This window comes from Pygocentrus nattereri, chromosome 24 (genome assembly GCF_015220715.1).
Source record: "Pygocentrus nattereri isolate fPygNat1 chromosome 24, fPygNat1.pri, whole genome shotgun sequence".
NCBI classification, from domain to species: Eukaryota; Metazoa; Chordata; class Actinopteri; order Characiformes; family Serrasalmidae; genus Pygocentrus; species Pygocentrus nattereri.
Window position 1 is genome coordinate 21,325,247 of NC_051234.1, and position 20,915 is coordinate 21,346,161.

Genomic DNA, 20,915 nt, shown 5'->3' on the forward strand with positions numbered 1-20,915 from the left:
AGGCTTTTGACATTGTGCATAGTGATCTTAGGCTTGTGTGCAGCTGCTTATCCATGGAAACCCATTTCACAAAGCTCCCAATAAACAGTTCTTGCACTGATCTTGCTTGCAGAGGCAGATCTAGCAGGTCAGAGGTTTCACAAACTGACAAAGATGTGGTAATGATGGAATCATATGACAATGTCCCATTTAAAGAGACAGCTCTTCTCACTGTAAGCGTTTGACTATGGAGATTGCATGACTATGTGTCTGACATTATACACCTGTTAGCAATGGGTGTGGCTGAAACACTTGAACTCAATAATTAGGAGGGGTGTCCATATACTTTTGCACATATAGCACATGGCATAAGGTGTCATGTCATCAAACATTGTGGCATGACTGTTATATTACTGATGAAAACTTGTCATGACAACTTATAACAGCATGTGACATCGTGGTGATGTCTGTGTTATACATCAGAGAATAAATGAAGTGTCTTACAAAGGAACAATCGAAGAACCCTTCTTTGTAAGAGTAGCGCCAGTCTTCTCGACCCAAATCTAAATCTAATCCACTTTATTTGAGCCTAACAACACTGATTTCAGCCTAAATGCTTCCTCTTCTATACCTGAACGCGCTGCAGTTGATGTCTATAGAGAGAAAGTGTAGATCAATGCAGCTGAAGTCACATCTGCTCCATATGTCTCGTATTCTCTCAGAGGCTATGATGTGACTGTAGAACAGCACACTGAATATATCAGTGTAATACATAAGGAGTGCTGTAATCCCTGCATGTGTGCCTGTCTGGGCTTTTTTTCTTTCTCTCTCTCTCTTCAGAGAGGCCCTGAGAAAGGCTGACTGCTGCTTTAATGTGACTTGGCGCTTAGCTGTGGCGCTAAGATATTAGCACATCCTCTTGTGTGTCTGTGGGCAATGCCTGAAGACCCATCTGTCGACTTCTCATCTGCCTGTCAAGCCAGGCTGCTACTTTGCATGCGTTCACAGTCAGCACCACTAGTGCCGTCTCCTTCCGAAAAATGAGAACGCGTTTATGTGCTCATGAATATTCTCCACCTTAATGCTTCCCCGTCGTAGGTGCCATTGCCATGCAGATGCAAATGGATGGGAAGCCGATCCAGGCTTCACACACATGGAAAACCCTCTGTGTACACGATGTGCTTCAGTGTCCATCCGACGTGCATTTAGTCCTGCCTGGAGAGTTTTATGATTGAAAAAGGGGGGTAACAAACTCGCACATGTCCATTTGAATGAACCTCGCTCATCTTCAAAGCCTTCAAACCCTTCAAAGTCTCCATTAGGGACTTCAGAAGAATAGGATGGCAGACAGAGGGCTGAATTTCCTGAAACACTGAAAGTGCATAATAACAGAAAGTACTGTGCAAAAGTCAGAGACCGCCCTTTATTAATTTAAGGTCAAGATGGCCATTCGTTACAAAACAAAACATTGCACAGAAGTCTCAACGGCTAAAGCTAATATTATTTTTTCAGTATTTAGAGCGTCCACTTTTGCCTTTATTACAGCTTCCATTTTTTTAAGCAGACTTGCTTTCAGTTTTTCCAAAGTTCAGTCTTAGATGTTGGCTGCATTTTCTGTTCTTCGTGACCCAAGCAATCCCAAACACTTTGGGGTGGTCAGCCCATTCTTATAAGAATGTCAGCAGCCTTTTCTCAGTCAGGGCTTTTTGGCAGTAGATTTTTTCAGATCTGAAGCAAGAGTGGAGATTGATTTTCTCCTATCTCTCAAACAGGAAATCTTAAGTACTGTTTATCTGATATGGTCAGTTGTGATGGTCTACCACGTCTTTCAGGTGGTTGATAGGAGTCCCATCTTCTCTGTAGCTTTTAATAATAATTTTAATGGTTTTTGTTTGTTTGTTTGTTTTTTGTTTTTACTTATTTTCCTTTGACTGTCTCCTTTATGCGAGTGGATTATCTTACACCTAACGTCAGAAATATCTCCTGAGAATAATTTGTGCTTAATAGCCGTTCAAGCTCTCCATTCAGGTAATTCTGTCCATCCTTCCACTGTGAGCAGACAGGTCCGAAAGCATTGTATAGCTGTCGAGAAGCCCTTACTGAAATTGAAAATCAAACAGAGAAGCTGCTGGTATTCTCAGAACAATGGACTGATCACCTTTAGAATGATCAAGGAATAAATAAACTGAAAAAGGACAGATTCAACCAAAAAGGGAATTATTAAAGCTCCACTGTTTGATTTTTTTTGTTTGTTTGTTTGTTTTTTTGTTAAAGCAGAAAAAAGTAGCAAATCAGGAGAAATTCCTTAGGAAATGCTAAATATGGTGTTAGTGAGTTTCCCTGTAAAGCTTGAGTTCTATTTGAATTGTCTTTCAACATGCTTCAGTAATCAGATTCATCCACTCAGGGAAGGGGTCCAAAGCACAACCCATGTTACAGAACATTCTTCCACATGTTTTATCCATTTTCACCAAATTTTCACTCGAATGCCCAAATCGTACGTAGTGCAACTAAATGTTACTGACTACAATGTAACCGAGTATAAAGATTTTTATAAGGTTTTTTTTTCTGTACCTGCAAAGAAGAACACATATAATTGAAAATGAAAATACTCAGGAAAGCACAAATCCATCAGTTACAAAGCACCTTCTGTGCAGCATACTAACATCCTTTTTCATTCTGATCTGGTTCAGCTCATGTGGAATTATAAGAAGGAATAAAAAAATATTTCTTTGGAATGTTTGATCTTTGATGCCATTGTTTGTTTAAATTGGTTTCAGCTCATAACCTTTAATTTTACGAAGGTCATTGTGAGATAGCGAAAGGTTGAGTGATAGAGATCAGTTCCTTGAAGTGTAACTCTGATGTCACCCATGGCTATTTGCTCATCACATCACATAATGGGATTTTTTTGGGTGCTACTGCATTTCCACAGGAATAAAGTCTTTGTTATAAATTCAGTGTATTTTTATGTAGGTGACATGGATGCAGGATATTAGATCGTATTAGACTTAGAAAAACAGCACTGGTGAAGTGACACCTAATCAATAAAAAAGTTCAAATAGCTGAGATTTTGATTTAGACAGAATTGGTTGGACAAGCTGTAAGAAAGAACTTCATTGCCCCCAGCTGTTGATGTGTGTAGCTGAGTACTGTTTTTTTCCCAGTTCTAGTTCAGTGCTTTCTTTTTGATGAAATATTCACAGTTTACTCTACAAATATGATCTTTAAACAGCATCCAAAGGAAAAAAAATCTAAGATATCAAACCGTCATCTTCTCTTAGAAAGTTCTAGTAGGCTTTTTTTTTCTGGACGTTTGGTCTTTGATGCTATTGTTTACTGCAGATTGACTTCAGCTCATCACCTTTGATTAACTTATGAAGGTCATTGTGAGATAGTGAAAGGTTGAGTGATAGAAAGCAGTTTGTTCCTTGAAGCTTAACTCTGGCGTCACTTGTGGCTATTTGCTCATCACAGTCGCGTTTGAAGTTCTATGGCATTTTGTCTGGTTTTGAAGTCTGTTTAACAGCCTTGGAGCACAGAAGCTGCCTGTATGCTGTCATTGGCCTTGAGGAATTCCATGTTAAGGATTTTCATCTAATATTTTATGGAATTGTCATTGTCCTTGGTGCATGCAGTCAGAGGAATTATACTAAAACAAGGCTACAATTAGCATTAAAAGCAGAGATCTAAAAGAGCTTTGTTGTTGACCCTCAGTGTGCTTGGCTTGATGTTGAATTCTTTATATATGAATAACATTTTCATATTCTATAAAAAAGTTTGTTTTTATTCAGTGCACAGCTTTTACACTGAAAAATGATATATTGGCAAGTGGTATGCTCTTACATTTAGTCAATATATTTCATATTTTCTCATTATGGGATTGTTTTTAGTAGGAATGGCTAATATAGGAATGCATATTATAACAATACTTTGGTTTAAAAGTAGTCAATATACAGAGGCCTGAGTATCGATATTTTATGATTTGATTGTGAATCAGTCCATCCATTTGACAGAATTCACAATTTTATATACATAGACTGACGTAAAGGCTAATAAATACTATGTACTAATATTTTAATCATAATAATATGGAATATTCAGCTTTCTAGTAGAGTCGTTAGCTGTCTGGCTTCCTTCTGCATTAGCCTGTAAACAAATGCCACATCCCACAAAATGGGGATTTTAATACTATTCCTAAACTGGAAAATGTCACTTTATAGACAACTGTGGCGCCATCGTAGGAGGCAAGTAGGTGTGTTTACAATAGATGGAGCAACGGTTACATTTTTCATTTTGGCCAGAGTGCCCCTTTGAGCCCACTGGTAATACATTACCAAAGTGCATTTCCGTCTTAGTCCACAAGATGGCACTGTTTCCAAGCCTTCACTGCTCAGGCTGGAATCACTAATAATACTACAACATAGAAATAAGATTCTTAAAAACACAAGACTCCTAACATTACATGCACTTGCCATTGTGCATTTCTCTGGATGAAAGTGCTAAGTATATTTAAATAAAAAAAAGTCTGTTTTGAATGTTTGGCTGCTTCACAAATAAGCTTATATAATTATGTAAAATGTTAGGACAAAGATTTTTGTCGGCTGTGCAAATCATTTATAAAAACAAAAAAAATTTAAAAAGTAAAATTGAAAAAACAGTAAAATGCATTACATGAAAAAAGTCTTATTGTGGAGCAATCATTTTCGATCAGAAGATTTAAATGGCAATGTATTGCAAAGTCATATCTAAATATGACAGTATAATTGTATCACAGCTGAAGTATTGTGACAGTATTTTATTATTCCCACCCCTTAGTTGTAAGAATATTTTTAGATTATTCAACCAATTCTTAAATATTTGCTTGGTTTTAGTGAATTTATCCAGTGGAATTGTCTTCCATTCTACCTCAACTTCCAAAATACTGAACTCCCTGCAGTGCCCACTCTAACCAGCAGATGTCTCCATATGCCTGGTTTTTCAGCTTCATCTGGAAATGTACCTTCCAGCTCAGCTCAGATTCCACACTGATTTCTCACCATTGTTTTAAACGCAAGAGCGAAGGCAGTGGTCACTGACCCTGCTGCCAGAGATATACAGTCCTGTAGAAATCAGCTCCAGCCCCAATCTAACACACCTGATCTCATTAATGAAGCGGATTGAAAATCTGTGTTCAAGTTGAATCAGTCATGTTTAAGCAGGGAAATCACCAAACTGTGACCTTCACAGTCAGACTTGGAGATATTTAGCATTATTCAAAAGTCTTAGGCAGTCAGGAAAATGGTTTAAGCTATTTATCTCAGCAGCAAGTGTGTTTTCACCAGGCAAGCACAGGAAATAATATTAGAATAAATACATAAGAAGCAATACACTAAAATGTAACATGAATATGCTGCTGGGAAGAACGTTTGGCTCTCATTGCACTCCAACCTCATCTGGATTTGTTCTAGTCCATCAGCAGCGCGGCTGATTAAATTTTATGAAAGACTGTTTAGATAAACTAGCTGCTGAGCAGGAACTGTAAATGCTAGACTTTGGAAATGGTGAAACTAACACTTACATACAGAACAAGCAAGACTGTGTATTTGTATTATAAATGCTTTTCTCAGATGACCCGAGACGTATATCATCAGTGTCAGTCCTGGAGGTCCACTGTCCAGCTCACTTTGGGAATTTTCCTGTTCAAAACATCTGATTCTAGTCAGCAGTTAATTACTAGCTTTAGTTGGAGCATTTGTTTCACTGTTTTAGTTCTCTTTGTGTAAATGGGCAGAAACTGATGATCCATTGACAGATTTCTAAGACTTGAGATTTCATAACATTAAGTTCAACTCCAGGGTGGTCTGCATTTTTTAGTGTGGTTCAGTAGCCTTGAGTGGTCATGCGTTACAGTCCATAACTGCTTAGGAAAGTAGAAAAAAGGAAACAAAAGAAGTAGCAGTTTATAAAACATCAGCCACCAGACTTTTTCTTTTTAAGCGCCTACACTGGTTGAATGGCTGATGGTTCTGAAGAATCCTTAAAGCAGTAGAGAATTGTTACATTATCTGACGGTTCTTTAGAAGTTTCTACACCCTCACAAATCTTTTTCAAACATCAGTCAGAGAACCCTTGTGGCACCTTTTGAAATAAACATTTAAAATAACTTCCCTTATACGTTATTTCTTCAGAATCACTCTTTAAGAGTTAAGTCACTTTAGCTATGTCCATCATTCAGGAGGTACAGAGTCAGTATTTCAATATTTTCTCCTACAATTTGCATTAGCAATTAGAGTTGTGAAAGAACTGTATGACAACTTTACCAAAAATATCACTTAAGATTCAATGGAGTATAGAAGTATTGCACCTCGCAGTATGGATTATTTTTGATAGGACTGTTTAGACAGAACAGATTACAAGTGCCTAAAAAGTGGCATTACAATGAAATTAGTTTGAAAATAGTCTGAATTATTTAAAAAAATGACATGTTTTCATTGTCCCCATTTACAGACAACACGGTGCTGGAGTTTGGCAAGCTTGTCAGTACGTCCAACACCTATGAGGACCCTGGCGACGAGCAGGAGAGAAAACCTGTGACCATCACCACAGACAGGCCTCTGTTATGGAGTATGGGGATTAAAAAGCTTTAAAAGAAGTGCCTTAACACAACTATTAGCCTTTTTATTAAAAAGAGAATTGACAGTTTTATATGATTTATTAACACAGCCAAAAAAAATTGCACAAATAAAAAGAACAATGAATTTACATATTCACTCCTGTCCCAGCACCCAACACTGCTTCATGCTCTCACGGTCCAAACAGCTTCAGGATGCAACAGTTTCAACCACCACTAAAAAGAGAAAAGCAAGGTCTTCACTGATGCCACAGCACAGAATGTGAAATGTTCAATAGGTGATGCACAGTAAGCCTCTGAACCAAGATGGTGTACTGTCTGCCAGTGTTCACATATTTTTAATGATGCACTTTAATATATTAAACTCAAGCTTAATTTGAATAAAATTTAACATGACTGGAAAACTGCAATTATGGTTGGTTGTTTATTTAAAGGGTGACTTACACAATGATATTGTTGATGGGGATGTGGATGAGTTTGACAAAGAATCCGATGAAACCCATGATGGCAAATCCAATCGCCGTTGCCATGGCAATCTTCTGGAATTCTGCAATGGGGGAAGTGCAGAAAGGGAGGGGCATTATTGGCACAAAACATTCATTTACAGCAAAATTACATTCATAGTTTTCTTTAATTGTTTAGTTCTTCATTTAAATCACTTCACTAAAGGCACTGATTTTAAGTAATTAAACAAGAAAACCTTTCTTCATTAAACCTTTCATTAGTCAAAACTAAATGTAAAGAAGTCAGGACATTCCCAGAGAAGTCTGTTTGCTAGTAAGATTCAATACAATGTTGTGTCTGGGAAACCAATCCATTTTTCCCAGACCTAGATTAAGCCTAGTTCCAGTTCCTATTAGAACTGCCAAACCATACAGTGCATTACTGACCTTTTCTGTCTGGTTTTGTGCATCTTTTGACAAGTCTGATGGAGTCCTTCACGAACTGCCGCCCGGGCTCCACAAACTGCATTACTTGATCCATGTTGGCTTTGGCTGAGGAGAGATGTATACACAGATGAGCAAAAATCACACTGAAGGTATGTTAAATTAGCCAGTTAAGGGACATTTGCCTTCCCCCCCCCCACCAAAGATTCATTAAATTGATTGAGCCAGTCACAAACCTAAATCTGAGGTGTGTGTTGATACAAATGCTCTTGAACATCAGATTTGATATACGTTTCAGAAGAGTTCATACGTTTTTGGCTACAACAGGGCTCATATAATGCCCCCGTCTCCTTAGTCGTGGTCTCATTAGAGAGCTGCTTGGGTTTTAACTGGAGAACTGGGGTTTAAATCCCGAAACTCACACTGACTCATCTAGCTACAACTTAGACAAGCATAACGTTAGAGCGACGACCATTAGCGGTTAACTCTCCACACTAACCCAGAAAAATTGAGCGAAGTATAAAAATTTCCGAGTCGGCAGTGCCGATATAAGACCGTTTCGCCTTCTGCCTGTTGGAACTCAGATTTCATACAGGTCGTGTTTCAGAAAATAGAAAACTCTTTACGCGAATTAAGGCTATCACGTCAGGCCTGCGAGCTTTTTTAACGCCACGAAAATCTTTCAGTAGCAACACATCTAGGTTAGCTTTTTTGCCGTAAAACGGCCAAAATATTTCAGCTTAGCCCTGTACTGACTAAACCGAACTAAGATAAGCCGTTCAAACATACACACTCGAGTTGAATTATCTTATTTAGTTTAGCTAACGTTGAACACGTCGGCTGAAATAACGTTATAGGTCGACGAAAGTGTAACGTTAGCTGCGAAAAGTGAGCTAACGCTAATGCTAGCCAGCCAGTTAACACTACGCACATTATGCCATCACACTTTAAGCTACTCACACTTCGTATATCCTAAAAAAAAAGATTTATAGAAGTACAAAATTAGTCAAACAGCCCACCTGTGTTCGTAAACGAAGGTCTGAGGCGACGTTAGCCGTGCAGCTCTATATGTTCTCTAAAGCCACGTAGGTCTAAACCTGACCAAAAGGCTGACGTAGCGTAGAGACCCGCATGCGCAGAGTGGCGCTTGGCGACAGCGCCGCCCCGCTTGTCGAGTATGTGCAGTAAACCTCCCTATTGAAGGTCTGACGCTAGTGCTGCGGTTTCCCTCAAAAGCTTGATTTTCACAGGTTTCAGAGTCCGAAAAGCTTTGGTGAACGACTCAGTGACTACGGCACCATTTGGGCACAAACACCTTCTAAATCAGTTGATGCTCGTTGAGAATGTCCCCGTTGTGGGACTAAAGGACTATCTTATCTTGTCTTATTGTCTTGTTTTCAGTGGTGGACAGTAACTAAGTAAATGTAATTCGTTACTGTACTTAAGTAGTTTTTTCTGTATCTGTACTTTACTTAAGTATTTCCATTTTGTGCGACTTTTTACTTTCACTCCACTACATTTCAGAGTCAAATATCTGAGTTTTACTCCACTACATTTTGAGAAATCTGTCGTTCCTTTTGGTTTCTGTGTGTATAAAAACATAACATGTCAAAACGAAATAAGCACAAAGCAAGAGCACCAATCAGGGCACAGCGGTCACTTTGTTCTGAGCTTGTTTTGACCTGTTGGTCATACAGACCCAGTGCAGCACATGGTTCAATGTCAGTGCAGCAGTGTAAAAAATTGGGAGCACATTCGTCACCTAAATTATGAACTAACCTAACTTTGTGTAAATAGACAACAATATAGAAATATGTCCACACATGCAGTCGTGACTGGAACGTTTCTTTTTTCTGAATTCATACAAACACTTTCATTTTATAGTAAATTAGTTTGGGTTAGTTTATGTTTATGAACAGAGATCTACAGATCAATACAGTAAAGGAAAACTTTGTGATCCTGAGTTTAAAGCCAGTTTTTATTCAACTATGTAACTAATTTACAAAGTAATCTTAAACTGAAACGTTGCTTGTGTGTAAAAGTGATTTCAGAGCCACTCGGTTCTCCCTGATGGAAACTGTTTACCTTCAGTGTTTTGTGCTTCTGATCATTTTAATAGACGTCAGCGTCACTAATTAATGACGTTCTATTAAAAGACTGGTTTACCAAGAGACATGCTGGAGGACTTTCACCTGAAATGAGTTCATGAAGCGAGTCTTGTTACAAAAATGATAACAGGACATCAGAGCCATAATATATTTTTTAGTACTTTTACTTTTGATACTTAAGTACATTTGAAGGCAAATACTTTAGTACTTTTACTGAGGTCTAGAGTAAGGACTTCTACTTTTACTGTAGTATTTTACCTTGGTAATTTAGTATTTTACCTCTACTTTACTTTAGTATTTTACCTCTACTTTACTTTAGTATTTTACCTCTACTTTAACTCAAGTACATGATTTGTGTACTTTGTCCACCTCTGCTTGTTTTATTTCGAAGTAGGCCTACGTTTATGTCCAGTCTTAGTTTATTACCTTCGAGCACCTGGTTTACTTATTTGCAAAATGCAGGAAAGGGTCCTGGAATGCAAAGTTAGCAGCGAGTGGTACTAAACTGTTATTTTTAGTACGCCTTGAATTAAAAGGACATTTTGTTCAATAAAAATAGATAAAGATATCTCCGCTGTCCTCCAGCACACTTTTTCCTCATTTCTCTCGGTTAATTGCCAGTTTACTCGAAACACCTCTGGTACCTACACTCACTTTCACACTTACTGGATGTCCGAAAGGTATTCAGAATAATGGAAATGCTAGTCCCCGATTTCGTCTGAGGTTTCCATGATTTTGTCTGGTCCAATCTTCAGTTTAATGGATGTGTACTTTCTGACCTTTCCAATATAGCAGATTATATTGAAACATATTCAAACATCACTCAAACAAGTGGACTTTTTCTAATAGCTGTTTTGTTGAGCGCCACACCACATACGCGGTCCCCAGCCGCAGACATACAACGGGGTACAATATTATTTTCTTTTCTTTTTTTTTGACATTTTCCCACAGTTTCTAAATCATTCAGTCCCATATTAAGCACAGGAGATGACGGACGCAAATTATTGTGTTAACATGTTAACACGAGTATGTCCGCGCGTTTTAAATCGTATTTTGTACGTTTTAGGGTTCATAGTTGTTCGAGTAGCGCAAGCATCGCTTTCAAAATAAAAGTCATCAATGCTGCTGCAGTTTGGGGAAATCCATGTATCTGATCTGTTAGATCTGACATGCAAAATAAATGTAAAAAACATGCCAATGAATGTGAAGTTTGTAAAATGACAGAAATGTTTTTTTTCTCTGAATTGGAGTATCAGTCTTCCCTTTCTCTGGACGTTTAAGCTTGAATAGTAACCGCCTACGTTGTATTAATATTAAAACAGAGCATAGCAACATAACTATATAAGCCATGGTCATATGTAGTGAAGTCACAAATCAAAGGAGGTTTCATGTTAAACATGTTAGCCAAAACGCGAAATTTCACTTTTACACGTAATGTGTACAGGTGCTGTGTGTGATAATAAAACTGAATAAAAGCGTAGTGAAGAGGAGCCTTCAGTGTTAGCAAGACCTGTCTTACTTCACCTGCAGCCTTCACCCTAAGACAAGTCTATGTCCAATATTTTTCCTCCAAATCATTTACTTTTACCTTACCTTTATTCTCTACAGACAGCGCTACAAATATGACATTTGTTTTGGAAAATGTTGTGTATATAACTGCCATAACTTTTGCACAAGACACATTCCATATTTTATTTTTTCCAGTGTGGCACATCGAGCAAATAAAACATTAAAATGTGCATAAGTGTGCATTAAAATGTGCATAAGTGAAAGTTGTGGTCCCCAGGAGTCATGTCACTGGTGTTACTATATAACTAAAAGTCTTTTAAATAACAAATAACACTGTATAACAAAGAGTATTTTGAAATAGCAATTACACTGATGACAGCATTTCACGTCCTTTTACCTATTTTCGGAGCTCTATGAAGAATAGTCTACTGGTAGCTGTCTCTTTCAGTTATCAGAAATTTTGGCCATTTAGCTCATGATTCCATATGAAGCCTTTAGTTTAGTTGCTTTATTCTTAGGTGAAAAAATAGAATACAAATGGATTAACTTACATATTTTAGCAGATATACAATGATTGACAACCTGTGGTTTGATGCTCTCTAGCAGCCATTTTGTACAATGCATTTTTGATGAACAATATCACTGGTGTTACTGTCTCCGGTGCTTCCTTTCTTATGGGTATCACCAGTGACGATCAGTAACACCACTGACTCCTATGGATGCATAAAAAAGTGGGCATTTCTGTAGAATGTAGACCCAAATATATATTTACTTTATTTGCAAATTTAATGTATATTATTATCATTATAATAATATATTTATATAATATTATCATTAAATGCATTTAAAAAAACAGCAAAATTCCATAAAAATAGCATTACATGCATGCAGTGCTGCAACTACTAGCAGTCTATACTGAAGCTTGTAGCGACCGTTCCCCTGTTACATCTTTACTGGCTCCCAGTAGGGGAAGGGGGATATAAGATCCGAGGTACAACAAAGCAACAAAAAAACAACAATTTATTTGTCTTACATGCACTCAAATTGCCCACTGTACACTTCAAACATTGTGTACTAAACGTGTTCTTAAATTCAATCTGTCAGTCCCAGTTAATGCCAAGCATCTGACAGCTGAGCTCCCACAGCTTCTGAGCCATTTCATCATCAGACGCTTCTCTGGAACATCTTGCTGGTGCACAGCCACTGCAAACAAAGCACATTCACAGAGTCAAGTATTACATATAGCTGTAAATCAGAGCCTGCTTTACCTGAAGAATGACATAAGCGGCTGCTTAGGGCACCCCGGCCACCAGGGGGTCTTCTTTTATTTAGACGTAAATATAACAATTCTATGTATAATACTGGTCATTAAGATTAGCATTCACTCCATAATTCAGCTTTTCCACAAACAAAATCAGAATGAAAATAAATAAACATGCCACAACAGTATTTAGCCAAATAGAGGACTGAAAATACAAATAAGACACGTCAAATAAGATCATTCAGAGTGATGGCTTAAAACCTTGGATGAAAAATCTGCTTTAATCATTATTATATTACGTATAACATAGTTGGTTCCTTCTTCGTTTTTGTAGTGACCGAGTCATACATATGGCTCTGTTACAGTACCGTGCGCTGTACCTGTAATATCCCCCACTCTGTCCCTCCAGCTGATGCTCCACAGCGCAGTAGATGGACGTCTGAGCTCCCTGCATGGTAGTTTTGGTGAAAAGGCTGAAGATGTTCACTGCGATCTGTATGGGCTTACTGAGGTTTCTCCACAGCTCTGATCGCACCACACCAGGGTGTAGTGAGTACACTGTTACACCAGTGCCTACAAAACACCACACGCATGGTCAGACACACAAAAACCCAGAACATTCAGACACAGAGTGACACTGATCATCTTCATATCATTCGACTTAATTCAGCTTAACACTGAAGGCCATGATGTGCTTCCAGATAAGTTAACTGATCAAAAGTAAGTATTGCCCCAAAATATATTGTTTGGAATTACAGCCCTAAATCAGGAGACGTCGGGACGATGCAGAAAATGCAAAAAAACATAAAGCAGTGATTTGTAAAATTTACGTTGTCTTGTATTTCATTACATACAGTGTGAACATATGATATGTCATGTTTTGTCTGGTCAACTTCATTTCATTTATGAATATATATATCCATTTCTGCCGTTCAGGCCTGCAACACATGTCAAAAAAGCTGGTATGGGGGCAATTTAAGGCATTAAAAATATTTAAAGAATTAAATAATTATGTGTTTTGAAAACCGTGATGCCAACTGGTGATTATAATCATGATTTGATATGAAATCTTCGTCCAAGCATGGGCCAAGGATGCAAGCATGGGCCAAGGATCAACACTTTGAGAACAAATGTGTGAGAAAATGATTAAAGTGCTCAAAGATAATGTGCTTCAAAGAATGATAGGGAAGGATTTAGATAGGTTACCTCTGCAGTGTATAACAAAAGAGGAATCTGGAGGAATTTCACGGTGTAAAGGGCAAGGGTGCAAGCCTATGCTGAATAACTGCTGAATAACATCTGCGACGGACCATCACACAGTGGAAACGTATTGCAGGCAGATGAATTATTATTTCAGGTCTTTTTTTGGAAGAAAAGGACCCCATGTGCTCCAGACCAGACATGAAAAAGACAATCCAGACTGTTACCAGCAACAAGTCCAAAATGCATGGGGTTTTGTCAGTGGCTTTGGCAAAGGTAACTTACACTTCTGTGATGCAATGTTGAAAAGTACCTAGAGGTGTGGCTGTGGAAGAAAAATCATGAAGGTAAACATTAAATAATGTGCTGTTGTGTTGTTTGCAATGTAATACAGGTCAAAAAAATTACTTTACTTTAGTTTTAAATGTAATTTAACAAACCACGCCAACCTTTTCTGATAAGTGGGGTTGTAGAAGCAATAATACAAACTATGGGGGAAACAAAGTTAGCTTGACAAAGCCGTTGCCAATGAATCTGAGGTTGTCGCTAAGATGTCCCTAGATCATTGCTATGCTATCCTAAGGTGTTGCTAGGGCAGTGCTTTGGTATCTAAGGTGGTTGCCATAATGCCACTGTGCCGTTGCTATGTTATACAGGTGATTGCTAAGGTGTTGATAAACTGTTGCTATGTTATCCTATGTGGTTCCTGAGTTGCTGCTAAACAATTGGGATGGTATCCTAGAACATTGCTAAGTTGTTGCTTGACCGTTGCTATGATAACCCAGATGGTTCCTAAGGTGCCCTTGCTATGGCACCCTGGGTGGTTGTTAAGGAGTTGCTGTGCTGCTAGGCCTTTACTATCGAGTTTGAACAAACACAGTACAAAAACCATATAAGCGATCAGTCCCAAAAACATAAACACACTATTTCCCGCATAGGCCCTATGATCCTGCGTAAGTTTCATAGTTCTAGCTCGTGAGCTGTGAAAATGGTACAAAAAAGCACAGAATAATAATGAGAAGAAGACAATGAAGAACATCAAACTGGCTTTATCATTGGTCAAGCCCACCGAATGATCTATTTTATGGTAGCCTTTTTCCATACTGTTATTGAACTCAATTGGCCACACAATTAAAGGTTTTTCTAAACGTAATAGTTTGCAGACCTCTGTAGGAAACTCCAAAGACTAAATATCAAGTTGGGCAATTCATTATTTGTTAAACATTATTGAGGTCTTGGCTTTTGCTGTTCTGATATCTCAGAAAGTGGCAACATACAAAAGCCCTCTCACCAGTTACAGTGCTTTACGTCTGTTCTGTGCACAGCCTGTCCGGTTACAACTCCACAACAGTGTTTCTCTGGAGGTTTTCGTGTAAACTAAGGGCCTTGCACTGACTCACTAATGTGGATTCAATGTAGTTTAAGGCAAAAAGCATTCGAGGCAAATCGCATAATGTGTAGCCATAATATTTAGCCGAATAGCTTTTATCTGGCCATTAGATTTAGGGCTGTAATAAGCCGGCCTACCTCATGCCTGCATTGCATGAGGTCTAGTGTTATTGAATTCAGAGCAATTAAGCACTGCTGAGGTGGCATGCTGTGACATGGATTGTATGACAATCACATCAGAAAACTAATCAGTCACAACATGCTTCCACTAGTGCACATGCTGAAAACCATAATGACTGAACTGACTTGACTTTAAAATATTCATAATTTCCATTTGTTATTCTATATATTAGTGCTTTGGTGATATAAAGAGCCCATACCCTATATTCTTCTACATTCTTCTTTTAATCCTTTTGACCCTAATCCTAACTTGTAAGTGGGTTTACATGCTAAAAACTCACCCCTAGAATTACACAGGCTCTTTTTGTTACTGTGCCTTCATGACTGATACAGTCATTACATTTGTTTATTTTCTAACTGAAAATCTATTAACACATCCTCCACAGGGGACAGACCTAAACATGACATTTTCCTGTCAAGTTTAGTGCACAATTTCTATGCATTGGGGAAAAAACACAAATAAATGTCCCGTAACTTTTCCACAGGTTTCATTTTATGTTTCATTGTTTTTTTCCCCTAGTGTGTTAAATTTATCCAATAAGCAGTTATGCGATTAATGTAAATTGTCAAGGTGTGCCCAAACTTTTGCATATGACTTTGTATGTAAGCAAGCTGTGTCCTGATTGGCTGCCCGATATTTTGCCTCATTCAAACCACAGTTCAGGCTGAAACATAACCTCAGGTTTACCAAGTGGGGCTAAACTGCTGTAGGCTGAATAGGTGGATATAGGTAAATTTGCTGGTTCCTGTGACATGATAAAAAATCTGATGGCTGTTCTGCAGCTTGTTTCCATATATGGGCTGTATTGACTGGGGAGTTAAACAGTGTTAACATAAAACATCAAATAGTCTTTCATTTGGAAAAAAAGCAGGGAAAATGCAGTTTTCCATGATATGGGCAGTTCATATTTTTTTGTGTGCTACCTTCATGGACAGGACTTAGAGCTTTTTAATCCCAGTGTGACTAACCCTAGGTTAAATAAATCCTACAATGAACACATACCCTGCAGTCTTTTGGCCAGGGAGCGTGTGGAGAGGATGTTGGCCAGTTTGCTCTGTCCATACGCCCTCCTGGGAGCGTAACTCTTCTCACTGTTGATATCGTCCAGGCGGATGCTGCCCCATGTGTGGGCCACTGAGGCCACGTTTACAATCCTGGCCGGGGCAGACCTCTTTATTAAGTCCAGCAACAAGTAGGTAAGCAGGAAGTGACCTGAAAAGCAAGGTAGCAGTCTATATAAATAAAGAGATACTTGTGCTTGAGAATCTTGGGGTTTCCTTTGTCTCACATATCCTGCTTTTGATTTGTTTACTAAACAGAGTAAATGCATGGAAGAGGATGTATATTGAAAAAAGGATGCGAACATGTGACGGTTTTGAGGGGGAAAGGACTGGTAGTAAGTAAGTTGTTTCCTGTTAGTATGGCCAGCTAACGAAATTACTTGAGAAAGCACAAGGAATGCGCTCTTATTTTGGGTTCATTCAGACTAACAATGGCTGCTTGGTTTGCACGAGTTATTCAAGCCCAGACATGGATAAAGAATTAACTGATTAGCTGGATGCAGTAAATTGGATTTCGTTGATGGTCTGGACCTCCTGCAGCTAATCAGTTCTTCTGGTCTGAGATGAAGAAAGTGGACAAAAGTGGACACAGAAGGTTCTTACCCAAGTGATTGACCCCAAACTGCATCTCAAAGCCATCTGCAGTCTTCAAGTATGGGCACATCATGATGCCAGCGTTGTTGATGAGGATGTTAAGTTGTTTCTCTTCTGAAATGCCAAGGGAAAATATAACCATTAGTACCTATGGCTTTTCTGTGCAAGCTCAGTGTGGTGGGCTATGATGGTGTAAGTGGATTTACACAGGACAAAATCCCAATTTTATACTCCTAATCCTACTACTTCTACTGGTATTACTATGACACTACAGTGGGGTCTGAAACTCTGAGACCACTAATGAAAATGCTTCTATTTTGCATTATTTGAAAATTTATTATGAAGTTTTTCATCACAAATCAGCATTCAGTGTGAATCTTTGAAACGTGCCTAAATTTTAATAGTTAACTAGAAACTATTTCTTCATTTTACTTTTACTTTATTTTTTTCTAAATTCTGAAATTTTCCGTTGCTCCTTTCCAGAAACTCTGAGACCACTATATATATATATATATATATATATATATATATATATATATATATATATATATATATATATATATATATATATATTTATTTATTTATTTATTTATTTATTTATTTATTTAAATAATATATATAGTGTTTAGTATGCTGCTATTACTACTACTGCTACAACTAGTACTACTGATAACAATAATCTTTAATCACAGTATTGTAATAGCAATGTTTCGAAGTGCTTCAGATAGTATAGAAAAATTAAATACCTGTGTTTATAACCTCTGCAAACTCCTTGACTGATTTGGTGTCTGACAAATCCAGCTTCTTCACCACAATGTCTGGATTTCCAGAATCCTCCACCAGCTCCTTTCGAGCTGCTTCTGCTTTCTCTAAATCTCTACAGGCCAAGATAACACGAGCTCCTGAGAATGACAAACCAGAGAAAATGTGAGAATCTTATCTATTCCATGTGGTTCTCACACCAATAGGAAGCAGCCCATACAGATTTGCATGTGGCAGTAAATTGTGCATGAGAAATGAATGCTGTGCCCTCATGTGTCGAAGCAAAGGCAAGGCAACAGAAGAAAAATAGTTGAAATAAAGGCTGTAATCTACAGTAAAGCAACAACAAAACAACAGTCTACATGTTCTGGGCAAACGTTCAGAGTGTTGGACCTTCAAAACTGCACATTGCTTTGGAATTCAACAACTGAAAAGTAAAATACACTGTATAAGTGTGAGAAAAGTTCAGGAAAGTTTCCACACAAAAGTTAGACCAGGCCCTGAGTGAAAAGTTACTTTTGACAGGGTAATTTATTTATTGAGATGAGAAAACATCAATACACCAAAAAACAAAATGCAAATGTTTCAGCAAATCCCTTCTGAATAAATGATTTTCTGCTTTGTTGCTCTTGCTGACAGGTGCTGAGTTCCATCTCCAGCACTGTTTCAGGATATTGAATGATGCTATACAGTGTTATTCATATACATTCACACTGCATTCACCACATTTACCATCTGATCTCTGAATGATGAGAAAAAACATTTAATAATCTATTAATATTAATATTACTGCTAAACTGTTATTATTAGTACTAATACTTCATCTATTACTAATATTACTGCTGAAACTATTACTGTTAATATAACTGTTACTAGTAATACTTTAACTATTCCTAATATTAGTGCTAAAACTATTACCTTTACTACTATTTGTTCTATTACTATATCACTGCTAACCTATTAGTATTGCTGATGCTACTAATGCTCCTACTAATGTTAATATTACTGCTAAACTATTACTATTACTACTAATATGTCTACTTATGCTAATATTACTGTTATTACTACTAGTTCTGATAATTCTACTATTACTAATATTACTACTACAACTATTGCTATTGCTACTAATACTTCATCTATTACTATATCACTGCTAACCTATTAGTATTGCTGATGCTACTAATGCTTCTACTAATATTAATATTACTGCTGAACTATTATTATTACTACTAATACTTCTACTAATTCTAATATTACTGCTAAACTATTACTATTACTACTAATATGTCTACTAATGTTAATATTACTGTTATTACTAGTTCTGATAATTCTCCTATTACTAGTATTACTGCTACAACTATTGCTATTGCTACTAATACTTCAACTATTAATAGTGTTACTGCTAAAACTATTACTACTAATACTTCCACTATTGCTAATATTACTGTTAAACTATTACGTTTAGTACTGCTGCTAGTACTAATTCTTCTATTATTGCTAATATTATGGATAAAATGACTGTTTTTAGTGCTAATAATTGTACTGTTATTATTACTATTACTAATATTACTAAATGACTTCATGCTCAATGGTAAGCAAACTTTGCATGAAACATATTAAGAGAAGAATTACATGAGAAAAACTGCAGGAACCGTATGAATTCAGTACAAATTTCAGCTGAGATTTTCCCATGTGTCTAATCAATACGTATTCTAAATGTATTCTAAATGTATTCTGAACATTTTACTTTATTATGTATTGTGACAGAATGCATTACTCAACACACTTAGGACAATGTATTCAGTCTTTAGCCATCACTACTTTTTCAAAGCATTTTGACCAACCCTGACTATTACTATTATTACTAATATTACTGATACACTATTACTGTTAGCACTACTGCTATGACTAACACTTGTTGTTGTTTTAATGTTGTTAAAGGACTTCTTTCTGTGAGGGATAAGTGTAGTTCTATACTGAATATTATTATTAATTTACTATTATTATTAACACAATTAGTTCTATTGTTGTTACTATTTCTATTGTTATTTCTATTACTAGTACTGTCTGTACTGCTACGACTACCATGATTATGCTATTAGTACTACTATTGTAAATAATAATAATAATATCAATACTCTGTACCTCTTTTGGCCAGGTCCCGTGCTGTTTCTTTGCCTATTCCTGTATTAGAACCAGTGATTATCACTGTTTTCCCATCCAGCCTCACTGGAGATGACCAGGCTCCACGGAAGAAGCTTCTGTAGTAAAAATGAAAGAGAAAATTATACAAAACATAACAAATAGAGTCTGTAGAGACATATAATTGATTTCAAAGTTCTAAACCAGTTTCATTAGGAACACAAACTACTTACACTTTCACAAGGAATCCATTTTTACACTTTCTAACAGTTTATGTTTTGTTTCTTGTCAAAGTGTCATGTGTGTTGAATAATACCAGCCGTACTGTATCATGTAAGTCTCTGTGATATGCTAACTGCTTTAACTGTAATCATTTGCATAATTTACTTATTAAAGTACTCAAAATGTGTCTTATGATCAACTAATAGTTTTCTATGTGTTGTTAGTTTAGCATATGGACTGTGAAGGCCAGCTTACCTCATAGAGCTCATGATTCCTCAAATTTCCTTTCAAAAAATTTGGAGTCAGCTCTTCACTCCACAGTTTCATGAAAGAGACTGAGGCTACTAAGAGGAGAGTTTAGGACGGCCCCTTCCAACTGTGTCATTCACCGTAACTGAGTCACTCTCAGCCAAAGAAATGCGGTCAATAGGACTCGCATGAGGCTACACACAGTCGCAGTTACTATTTAATGAGTACACACATGAAAATTCCAGTGGAGGAAGTTACGGTAGTGTTGATTTTGCAATAAAGAGCTGTAGGTTTGAGCAGATGTGCAAACACATGCTTTGTTCTTGCTGAAGGAAGATCAGCAACAAAGGAAAAAAATGAAGAACCGATATGACTTTTAGACACTAGAGGTCACCATGAGTACATGAATATTCCTGAGTGGATGTAAGAAGCAAATATTTTCACTCACTTGGATTCAGTTCAACTACAGAGGACTGTGCACTAAAATAAGGCTTTCTATTTGATTTGAACAAATAACCCATGGTGGACACCTACAGTGTGTGCCATTGTCTGGGAAACAAATCCAAGAAGTTCACTACCTGTCGTCGGAACACCTGAGTCATTCCAGGACGTCATTAGCTAATAATGAAAAGTTTCACCCACCACATACTTCCACCTACTATCCACTTTATTAGAACCTCCTATGTTGTACTTCCACTCACTGGCCACTTAGTTGGAAACACCCACCATATACTTTAACTCATGGTCCACTTTATTAG

The 20,915-nt window shown here is 37.3% G+C and overlaps 3 protein-coding genes across 3 annotated transcripts in view; 1 reads left to right on the forward strand and 2 right to left on the reverse strand.

Moving 5' to 3' along the window:
- Positions 1–7,002, forward strand: part of tpk1 (thiamin pyrophosphokinase 1) — a 117,306-nt gene extending 110,304 nt beyond the window's left edge. The window contains exon 9 of the mRNA XM_017717972.2: positions 6,469–7,002. Coding sequence (XP_017573461.1) covers positions 6,469–6,608 — 140 coding nt within the window. The 3' untranslated portion in view covers positions 6,609–7,002. The remainder of the gene's footprint in view (positions 1–6,468) is intronic.
- sec61g (SEC61 translocon subunit gamma) lies at positions 6,625–8,652 on the reverse strand. Its single transcript, XM_017717983.2, has 4 exons — positions 8,499–8,652; positions 7,483–7,587; positions 7,037–7,139; positions 6,625–6,808 (listed from the first exon to the last, which is right to left on the reverse strand). The coding sequence occupies exons 2-4, from the start codon at positions 7,574–7,576 to the stop codon at positions 6,799–6,801; spliced, it is 207 nt and encodes a 68-aa protein (XP_017573472.1). The 5' UTR covers positions 7,577–7,587; positions 8,499–8,652; the 3' UTR covers positions 6,625–6,798.
- Positions 8,653–12,099: 3,447 nt separating this feature from the next.
- zgc:112332 (uncharacterized protein LOC553712 homolog) lies at positions 12,100–20,231 on the reverse strand. Its single transcript, XM_017717948.2, has 7 exons — positions 20,164–20,231; positions 19,690–19,805; positions 17,529–17,684; positions 16,792–16,896; positions 16,130–16,339; positions 12,738–12,930; positions 12,100–12,299 (listed from the first exon to the last, which is right to left on the reverse strand). Exons 1-7 carry the CDS (start codon positions 20,175–20,177, stop codon positions 12,197–12,199), a joined length of 897 nt encoding a protein of 298 aa, XP_017573437.1. The 5' UTR covers positions 20,178–20,231; the 3' UTR covers positions 12,100–12,196.
- Between the last annotated feature and the right edge of the window lie 684 nt (positions 20,232–20,915).